Genomic DNA, 11,188 nt, shown 5'->3' with positions numbered 1-11,188 from the left:
AACTTTAAGCCGCTTGACACCGACATTATAGTGGCTTCATATCCCAAAGTCCGGTACTACTTGGCTTAAGGCCCTCACAGTTGCTTTACTTGAGAGGTCAAAAGATGGTCCTCTGAGCCACCCTCTGACCTCTGATAACCCTCATGGTCTTGTACCCTTCTTCGAGTTGAATCTTTATCTCAAAAGCTCAACACCGAACTTGTCCAAGCTCTCATCATCTCCGCTCTGCATCTCTGAGGCTGTTATCAACTCACATGCCGTTACATACTCGGCGACAGCCCCTCAAGGACTCTCCTTGCAAGATCGTGTACGTGTGTAGGAACGTAAAAGATGTATTAGTTTCACGTTGGTATTTTTATTAAGAATCGAAAACAAAGAAGCAGGAAGAAGGCATCCTCGAGTTAACTATTAATTATGGACCTTTTTGGCCTTTTGGGACAATGTTTAGAGCTATCGAAAGATAATCTCTCGCACAAACTCATGTTTCTGGTGAAGATTGAATATAAGCATAGAACAAAGGAACTGGCTTTTGCAATGGGAGCTGTGACCAGAACAAGCGGAAAGAAGCATCCTCGAGTCTATGTTCGATTCATACTGAAGGGGAGTTAACCATTATGGACCTTTTTGGGACAATTTTTTGAGCTATTGGAGAGTCTGGAAGATCCGAAGCATGTTCTTTTCATGACGTACGAGGATCTTAAAGCACAGCCTTGTGGGCAAGTCATGAGACTTGCCGAGTTCTTGGAGTTGTCAAAGAGATCTTGGAGTTGTGCTCTCTGCGCAATCTGAGTAATTTGGACGTCAACAAGACCGGAAGAGCGTGTGACAACTTGGATCCCGAAAAAAGATAAAAAATGAAATGGTAGAGACTGTCGGCACATGTATTGTGCTTGTCTTAACTTACCCACCAATCTAATCACTTATTAACCAATACAATATTATTATTTTTAAAAGGTGCTTGTACTACTTCGACGACATTTTTTAATCTTAAATATGTAACTGCATTATATTTGACAATAATATAATATTTTGATATGGGAATTTAAAAGTTTACGTGAAAGTATTGAAATCTGATTATAAAATCTTATAAAATTTGAAAATAGCACCATAATTTGAAAATCTTATATGTCGTGATGTTATCCACCATAATGCATGATTGACATTTGTATCGAGATGCAGAATTCTTCCACTACGGTGCACTCCTTATATGTGAAATTCAAGATCATGATGAGGAATTTAAAAACCGTAAAAGCGTGGGTGGGACAACTTGGATCACAATGTATATTTCGTTGATAATTGGAAGAATTGTTTTACTGCTAATGTCACGAAAAAAAATTTGACATGATAATCCACGAACAAAATTTCAAGGTTCGGGCTTGCAATTTGAGTTATATATTTAAGTTGTGCGCTTGATTAAAAAAAAAAAACAAATATTTAAGGTGTGCTTTCTTTCTTTGATGCATCCGAATAAAATAGGAGAAATTACTTTCCTGTTACGTATGTTCCATTGAGGTATATATGCATATTTTTCACCATATAATGTCTTTCAAGTGGATATGTTTTTAGAGAATAATATTCTTTGTTAAATGTTGATGAAGATGTCTTCAAGATCATACAATGTTGAAGCTAAGCTAACTCAAGAATCAAGATCATCCGTCATTGAGAACAGAGCAAACGAAGTCCATAATTGAAAAGAGACAATAAAGATGTCATTAGGCCAAACTTGAATTTATTTGTTGTTATTGTAGATAACAAAACGTAGATTAACACCATTACATGTGAAGGCTATCTTTATTGGCTGGTTAGAATAAAGAAACTCTTCTTGAATATTGGAACTAAAAGCTATGATTGTCCTAATTTAATTATGCATTCTGATAGAAAAGACCATAGCTACTTTATTACTTATGTGTAGGAGCAGCTGCTTCGATGCGAGAGCAACTATCTTTGAGAAGAGGAGGGAAAAAGGGATTTAGCAGAAACATATGTGGCCAACACTTTGAATCTACGTCCGAAAACGCTTTGCAACACATATGTCCAACATTTCCGTACCTTCCTGTGAATACTGATTTGAATATCTCAGCCACACAACCTTCGACACTAGAGAGTGATGACCAGCATTTTTGTGATATCATCCGGAGAACCAGGTAAAGACAATCCAGGAATAAGAGAGAGTTTAGATGTTGCAAGTGCGGGAGCAACTCAATTGATGCGAGAGCAACCATCCTTGAGAAGAGGAGGGAAGAAAGGATTCAATGGAAACATTTTTGGCCAACACTTTGCATCGATTTCGGTAAACGCTTTGCAGCATGTTTGTCCAACATTTTCAAACTTACCGGTTAAAGTAGATTTTAAAATTTTGATTTTGCAACCTTCAATGTTAAGGAGTGATGACCAGCATTTGGCGAGATCAACTGGTGAGCCAGGAGGCGAAAAGCCAGAAATGGTAGGGATTTGATCAGTTAGCCCTGGCTTCACTAAAGTAGTGGCACACAAAGTTACAGTTAGAAGAATCGTGGAGAGAAGAGTTTTCATCTTACCTTGCATGATTTTTTTTTTTTTCCTTTTTTGTGGAGAATGATTTGCTTGATTGAGATGGTTTGGTGATCGGAAGACACAAACAATTTATAGAGTAACTCAAGCTAAACTTATACGGTAAATTTATTACGAGAGAGTTAAATTTTCATATTCGTTGACTCGTTTGTTATATATAACAAACTTTAAATTAAAACGTGGAAGTGGAACTGTTTACACTTTCGCAAACTGATATCAGTAACTCAAGTGTAGGTTTTTAAACGATTAATCCAAATAAATTTCTATTTGGATACTGAATCAGTTAATTTATTCATTGACTTAAATCTGTTGCATTTTTTCTTTTTGCTAACAGCAAAGTAAAGTGGACTTATTTGTTTCATCATAGATAGAATAAGCCAAGATACAACTACCAGATAAAAGTCTCAATTCTACCCATACAAAAACTAGATAAAAAGCATTCATATACCAACCATTTTAAACTTATCATGGAAGTGTTAAACCTAACAAATAAAATAACTCAAGTGTTAGTATATAATCCATTCTTTCTATTTTTTCTTTAGTGTGGTTTATATATAACTAGAAAAGGACCGATGTGCAGGTTTATAGTTTTGTAAATAAAATTAAATTTAATAAAAATATATTAAAATTTATTGAACATTATTTATAATTTTTTTGGCTATAATACACTGATTTATATCCATATAATAATCTTTTATGTATGTTACCACTAAAAGTGTATTTTTTACACCTAGGTATATTGTATGTTACAAATTTATTATTTACCATCACCTATAAAATGTCTATATGAACAAAATAAGTCAACTATTATATGTCTCTTTACTTTCACTTTTGCATAGTTTCTTTAATCCCTAAAATTGTTTGCTCAAAAAAATTTTGAATAAAAAATAATATATACCACAATAGTGTATGACTAACCATGGAGAGAACTTCGGTTCTGCCCTCTTCGCTTATGGAGAACCTTGTGTCCAACCTCCTCTACCATGGAGAGAACCTTCGCTCCGCCTTCCTCCCTTGGGGAGATAACCTTGCGTCCAACCTCCCCCACTTTCCTCTCTTGGGGAGATAACCTTGCGTCCAACCCCCTCCACCATAGAGAGAACCTTGACTCTGCCCTCCTCCTGTGTGGAGAGAACATGTTCACGTCTTTTAGCTATCTCAAAGTGGCTTGCTCCATCAACCAATGAACTAAAGACCCTTTTCCAACATCACAAAATCTTTTGATAGTAACTAATGTCAAATTTTCCAATATATTTCATGGAGGTTTTTTTGACACACCATAATGTAGCCTCTGTCTCCAAGCTCCTATGGATCTATCAACAACGATTTATATTTTTCCAATCTATCTATGTTGGTTGTACGCTTGTGTTTGATTAGCATATTTTATCCAACCATTAGGTTGATAACTTTCTCCTCTTTATCTCCTTTTGAGATTGAACGAATGGTAACAATTATGTTTGCATTAAAAAAGGTCTATGATCAACTAATCAAGGTTGAGAAATTTGAAAAAAAATAATTTGACATAATTAATGAAATAATAGAAAATTATAAGCACGGTAATATATGAAATTGAAATAATTCAAAGATGAAAATATAAATTAAATAAAAAAACTAAAACTACTTTAATAAATTTAAAAATACAGTATTAGTAAAAGAAGATGCATATATTAATCTTCCATTTTTTTTTGGTCAACATATTAATCTTACCTATTCCAAACAGAAAAAGTAGAAGTAGGAGTATATTTTAGTTTAAAAAATAAGGAAAATTTGTCTTCCCATTAAAAATGTTTGACCAATAGAAAAAAGTTGAAAGCAATATTTTTGAATAAATTATTTTGCTAGATGAATAATATGAAACGATCTATGTTTATATAGAAGTGAGTATTTACATTTTTTAGAATTAATAATTTTCTGTATATTTTCCTTAATCCTTTTTCTATTTTATGAGAAAATTTATTCCAATGATCCTATTGTTTTTTAAAAAATTTATTGTTTCCCACTTTCTTGTAAGACGTACTATCGTTCGGTGATAAGAACACTTTCTGTTTAGTTGATCTAGTGTTATATAACGTCTGTTGTTATCTTGCATTTGTGTATTCATCTTTTTTTTTTTTTAATGCTACCTATCTTTCAAATTAATAGAAATAATAATAATACCGTGAGAAATTTGTTAATCCCAAAAACCTTAGTTATTATGCATAAGAAACTTTGTTAACACTTCAAAGTCAAAGATTGCGTAGTATGCATTATGAAATTGAGAAAACAAAACAAAATTCAAATAAACGACGATGAAAACACATGGTAATATCTAGGAATCTTTTTCTATAGTTGTTTTGATTAGACAACAAATAAATTGCCTTTGAGACTTGTTCAAGAACGATGATGTGTCAAACAAAAGCTTAATAAAAAACAAAGAAAAAAAATTTACCAAGAAAACAAAGCTAGTCGAAATTATTTTGTTCGGTGAAAAATATGTCATCATCTATTTGCTTATATAGAGGGGTGTATTTACAATCCTTTTCCTTTTAGAATTAATATAATAAGATTACAATTATCTTATGCATCGTTTTACCAAGCTTGAAAATTGTGATTTTTGATCGTTAAAATTGACACTTGTCACAATCTGATGAGTTTCTAACTTTCATATGTGATTTTTGATCGTTAAAATTGACACGTGTTACAATGTGATGAGTTATTAACTTGGATATTTAATCATTAAAACTGATATGTGTCACAATCTGGTAAATTTTTAAGTTTGATCTCTGATCGTTAAAACTAACACATGTGACGATTTGGTGAGTTACTAACTTTGGGAACCGAACTTTATTATATAATAAGATAAAATCATTAATGATGGACTTTATTTTAAATGAATAGGCCTAGGTTTTTTGGGACAAACTAGCCCGTTATTTTTTGTTTCTTATTAGTGTTTGGATCCCACATCGAGAAGCTGATGAAGAAACTGAGTTATTTATATATGGTCACAAAGCAACAATGGACACGATCTTGCTTGAACAAGATCTATCCTATAGGACACGATCTTGCTTGAACAAGATCTATCCTATAAGACGTACCTCTGTTTCCATGATATTCCTAAGGAGGCCGGCCCTAAACCCTGGTTAATGAATCACGACCATGCGGCCCGAGCGTGATTGACGGCCACGATCTGTCTTCCGACGCATCTAATGCTGTAGAGGATCGTTACTCGGCTCGGTTCTACCTTGCCGGGGTGGTCTGACATGTTTCTTTTTTTTCTCTTTATAGCCCGAACTTAATTTAATTTTTGCTTCTACATAAAGACTAGAGTGTGATTTGTGAACTTTTGTATTTAAAACCTTGTAGATCATAAAAACCTAGAATTAACACTATAAAATCAACCATTATTCAAAACGCAATCAAGTGTTAACGGAATAAAGAGCTACACTTTTTACAAGAGCTAACAGTATAATCCAGACAACTCTGTACAAGTCCTTTTATATTTTTTGTTTTACTCGATTCTCCCATTTACATCTACATCAATCTTCTTTCCACCCATTGAACCAACGTCAACAAGTAGGTCCTCTGTGTTAAGCTGACATCTCGTACTCCCACTTTGATTATTGTTCATGGAAATGTCAGACTCATGATCTGGTTGTGTTTTTGCAGCCATGGCCATAATTTCTCTAATTATCAGCTGACTTTCCACATCCACCAAGTTATTTTGAGTTTCTTGATCGTGAAGCAACTTCAACTTCTTCACGAATTCAGTTGCTTCGAGCTCTCTCTGTTGTTTCATTTTCCTCTTCCTCACCAGCCTCTCAACAAATCTTTGATCTTTGGCCAACTTTGCAAAGAAGCTTAGCATATGTCTTTGTTCTGTTTCGACTCCGTGTATCTTCTCTTGCACAGTGACCATTTGATCTTGAGACTCTTCCTGTTGTTGTTTCAACTTCAACACCTCCAATCTTATTGGACAGTTCTGATCCTCCTTCAGTGACTCAGCCTCTGTCTCTGTCTTCTTCAACCCCGTGGTGCTCGCTTCCTTGTTACAATTACTTTTGCTTCTCCTCCTTTTGATGTTCTTAAGCAAATGTTTCTTACCTCCTTGAAACCCTTCGTTAGCAAACTCCCACCTATCTGAATCTACCTTCTTAAACCCCTACAAAACCCTAACTTTAATTTACAAAGCTTGCGACACAAGAAACATAGCTAAAAAGTAAAAACCAAGAAAAACTCGTTTTATCCTTACGTAGGTGTTGAGCTGGCGGACGAAACTTGAGAAGTTCTTGTGCTTGAAGTATCTGGGAAGGAGATTCTCAGAGAACTCGTAAGAATCCCAGATGATGAAGCTTTTACGGGTCGGGTTCCATGATACAACCGGGTCTGTTACTTTGTCATCGACGATCTCAAACGTCTTTCTCAGAAACGGCGTTATTAGACCTATCTCGTGCAATTTTGGAAAACTAACTGACAACGACGAGTCGGTTAAGTTAACGGCCTCAGCCTCTTCTTTGGTTGGTGAAACGACGTCGGCAGACGAGCCTCCTCCGCTTCCGGTCTGGCCACCTTTAACGGTGACGGTCTCCGTTGCCGTCTCTTGACCAAGCGAAGCCGAAGATTCAATATCACCGACGTTTGGAATCGCCGTCATAGCTTCCCAACGCCGTTACTATCTTCGTCTCCTTTTGGAAACTTCTTTGCTGTTTATGGAAATATATAAATAGTGTTTACTTTACGGTCTATCAAAAACGTTACAGAAATTTATATTTTTACACCCACTTTTTTGAATTCAACAAATTAACACTCATATTATAATCCCATCTCTAACCGTTGGATCTTCGTGGTTGGTCAAGATGAATCGGTGGTCTAAAAGTGATTATGGGAAAAAGAACCGACCGCATACAATTGAATTCGATTTCATGCATGAATGACAATTGTTGCGTACTAGAAGCACACATCAGTTAAATATGCTACATTACCACTATAGAAACAAATAAAAGGAAAATAAAAATAAAATAAAAAAGAGTTCAAAGCCAATTTATTAAAACTAGAGTATTATATAGAGCTGTGATCGTATTTATGATAAAATTCATATTGTTGTGAACTATATTATAAACTTGGAGGTAACAAGTACTTTATTATAAGAAAAATCAAAGGAAAAGAGATTTAGAAGATGAGTTTATAGATTTGAGGGAGAAAAACTAGAGAGAAGTTAGAGAAAAAGTTAGAGAGATGGTAAGACTTCGTATTGCCCATTTTTCTTTTTTACATAACTTCTATTTATAAAAGAAGGAGACAAAGACAAGCATAAAGAAGTTGATGACAAATGGTAAGTTAAGTAAACAAGTGTCACATGCATGAGAAGAGACACTTATTGTGATGGTTTGCATGAAGAGGAACACTTGTGGTGATGTATACTCAGGCTAATTTTATAACACATATACTATTATAGATGAAGATGATGATAATACATATATAAATTTGGAATAACCGATATTTTTATGATGAATATAATAAAAAAAAGAAGTTTGTACTGTAATCTTTGTGTTATACGCACTAGAAAAATATCAAGGTTAACCTGTTAAAGGAATAAAGCATTAATGTCGATGAAGAAATCTACAACCTGTTATAGCGGCTGCATTGGTTGTGGCCTCAACTGAGCGTTGAGTGAAGGCGATGGGGTGATGAAAAATGAATTAGAAAAAATGGAAGATCCCGGGAGGTGAAACTCGACTATCTATAGCAATAAGGAAACATGAAGCAGACTCTTGACCACCATTGAACCAGTCGAATACCACCTTCTTGGATCTCCCTAACTTTTTCTTCATATACCACGAATTTGCAAGAATCAACATAATATATCAATAATGGAATGTAGTTAAGGTATGGCCTAGACCTCGGCTAGCTAACTTTTGGATTCCTAGCTTCCATTGCACTTACTGTTTTCTTGTTTTAAGAGTGATTGTTTGATTGTGATGGTTTGGTTATCAAAAGAAACAAACAAATTTATAGAGTAACTCAAGTTAAAGGTATACTAACTCATTATTATTTATTACAAGAGTTACATTTTAAGATTTGTCCTCTACGTAAACTTTTAAAATTACAAAAGACATGGAACGGTTTACATATAGAATTGACTATGTTGATTGTTAACATTGTAGTTATTTAAGGTGTATTCAAGGACTAAATGCTGTAACGTTTATGGGTCTGATTGGTTTCACTCAAACGCTGTGGTTGGAAACAAACCGCTCGAGTAGCTACCAATCACAATATCAATTGAAGCAAACGGTTCATAATAGTGGTTGGGTTTGGTGATTAGAATGAGCGTTTAAAATAGTTTTTGAGTGGTTGGAAGAGTGATTGGAAACTCTCCTCTACATGGAACGTTTGTTTTGGGTGGCTGTACAGCAACCTCTTTTGAAATATTTTATTCTTTGTATTTTGATTATTATATCATTAAATATTTAATTTGTCTATAAAATTCAAATTTAAGTGTGAGTTACAATAGATTTAACTGTAAATTTTTCAAACATAAATACAAATACTTGTAATTTTTACTATTTTTAACATTATAGCTACTTGAATAGTTGTATTTTTATTTTACAAAACACACATTTTAATTTAATCATATACTACATAACAAAAATTCAGTCTCAGTATGCTATGCATTCATAATTTATACTTAAAAATTATGTATATGATTTTCATATTGTAACTATATATTTTTAAGTTTCATTATAATTTATTGGTTATTAATTTTTCATGTTATAAAATATTTTATCTTTCATATTTTTCTTATTTAATTAAATTATTTTTTACTTTTTTATAATTTAATATAATTCGTACTATTCAACCGCTATAATGTTACCAATAAAGCTAAATATTCAACCGCTCTCTTTCACCACACCATCTTTTCTATCCACTATTTTAACCGCCTCTTTTACAACCGTTCATAAATTTTCAACCGCCTCGTTTAAACGTGGTCACCAGTCAGACCCTATATATCACAACAGCAAAGTTAATATATATACTCCATTGACTTCAGCAGTTTAGTTAAATTTAATTAAAAAAAATCCCCATTTGACTCGTATATATAACCAATTTAAAAGCTGCAATGTTGTGTATTAAATAAATTGTGTTTGAGCTTTTAAACCATAATGTGAAACGTTTTAAAAGCATTGATTTCATTATATCAGATGATTATTGCTTTGGTAATTAAGACCCTTCTGGTACAATCATCAATAATTAGAAAGGAAAAACCATCTAAAACCAATAGTACTAGTTAGTAGTAGGAGCAGGATTCCAAACAGCCGAATGAACAAGAGAATTGAAAATTTAGTATCTCTTTGATGAGTTTTATGAAAATGTAGCTCTATGACTTTTGGCAAAGATGCAAGTTTCACATTTCAATGTTTCAATAGACACAATCAATATATGTATCAGATACTGATAGCGATAGGGAAGAAAGTCTTTAAAAACATCCCAAAGCCTAACCTACGATGCAAAAACCAAATTTGTTTTTCTGTACATGGTCCTTCTGCAAAATTTGGCACCACTCGTATGAACATAGTCTAGATAAAACGTTATACATATTGAGTTGGTTTATTTTGTGCTAGTTAAATTTTATTGTAAATACTTTTGATCTATCGGAGCTTTCTCTCAATGCAGATAAGGAATAATTTTTTTTTCCATTTTACACAGATTTGGCATATACAGAAATAATACAGCGAGATGTATATAAAGTAGATTGGTCGAAACTCAAAATATATGAGAATTTAAATGGATATTAAAATTTTCATGTTGCATAATTTCCATAAAGCTTTTTTCTCAAGTTACAAAATGGAAATTATCTAGATCAATAATTTTTATGTACTCTGTTTTACAAAATGAAAAATTTATAAATCAAAAATTGGCACAAAATTTTCTTCCATTTCCATATTAAAGAAATACAAGAGTTCGGCACGTTCACTTGCCGTTCACAATATGTATAACGTTTTGTAAACCTTCCAAACCCCATAATCATATAATAGAAATCACGTAAAACCAGACCACATATGGTTCACTTGCCGTTCACGTGTCCACACATACACACATATACATCTTTATAAATTATGTGATATCGGATTATTATCAAGTTTCAGAACCGCAAAGGCCACCAAGATCTGCCTCATCTCTCATCTTCAGCTCCCGAGCAACTTGACTTCTCGAGGACGTGGTGGCAGATACTATACTTGAGCTAAGTAAGAGAGAAGAAGAAGGTGAGATGTGAAACGTGGCAGAGGGCATCTTTCGGGGAAGCTGAGGCAATGGTGACTCAAAGTTCAGTACTTGGATCGCTTGTTTTATAGAAGGCCTTGTTGTAAGCTTGCAATAACTTGAGGATAAAGCCAAGTATATTTAGGAGAATCTAAATATACAAAAGATAAGGATTAGTATGTTTTAGGAGGATCTAAAATATAATTGTAGACTTATCCTATTGTGTTTTGGTTTTGGTGTTTTACCCTCTATATAAGGAGGTGCTAGTTTGTAGCATAACTTATGAGTTTTTGAGGCTTAAGGTTTTGAGTAAGTTTCCTTAAGATTAATAAGAGAGCAATTCTTATTAGATACTTGTGTTCTGTTCTTTGAGTTCTGTTTTGATTCTACACGTGGTATCAGA

At 33.6% G+C, this 11,188-nt stretch overlaps 1 protein-coding gene and 1 pseudogene across 2 annotated transcripts; both read right to left on the bottom strand.

Moving 5' to 3' along the window:
- LOC104729182 lies at positions 1,890 to 2,546 on the bottom strand (annotated as a pseudogene).
- On the bottom strand, positions 5,905 to 7,778 carry LOC104729163 (heat stress transcription factor A-9-like). Of its 2 annotated transcripts, XM_010448075.2 has the most exons (3): positions 7,309 to 7,778; positions 6,779 to 7,229; positions 5,905 to 6,688 (listed from the first exon to the last, which is right to left on the bottom strand). In XM_010448075.2, exons 2-3 carry the CDS (start codon positions 7,178 to 7,180, stop codon positions 6,038 to 6,040), a joined length of 1,053 nt encoding a protein of 350 aa, XP_010446377.1. In that variant the 5' UTR covers positions 7,181 to 7,229; positions 7,309 to 7,778; the 3' UTR covers positions 5,905 to 6,037. The 2 variants fall into 2 exon arrangements, with proteins under 2 accessions (XP_010446377.1, XP_010446368.1); XM_010448066.2 differs by having other exon boundaries at positions 6,779 to 7,778.

Source organism: Camelina sativa, chromosome 2 (assembly GCF_000633955.1).
Source record: "Camelina sativa cultivar DH55 chromosome 2, Cs, whole genome shotgun sequence".
NCBI lineage: Eukaryota > Viridiplantae > Streptophyta > Magnoliopsida > Brassicales > Brassicaceae > Camelina > Camelina sativa.
Note: the sequence above shows the minus strand (reverse complement) of the source record. Positions and strands in the feature narration are given on the sequence as shown.

Bases quoted from the DNA above. Each gene is read 5' to 3' on its own strand.
- LOC104729163 (XM_010448066.2), bottom strand. From the start codon at position 7,180: ATGACGGCGATTCCAAACGTCGGTGATATTGAATCTTCGGCTTCGCTT. The intron at 6,689-6,778 runs GTAAGGATAAAA...AGGGTTTTGTAG, and splicing joins TCCGCCAGCTCAACACCTAC to GGGTTTAAGAAGGTAGATTC.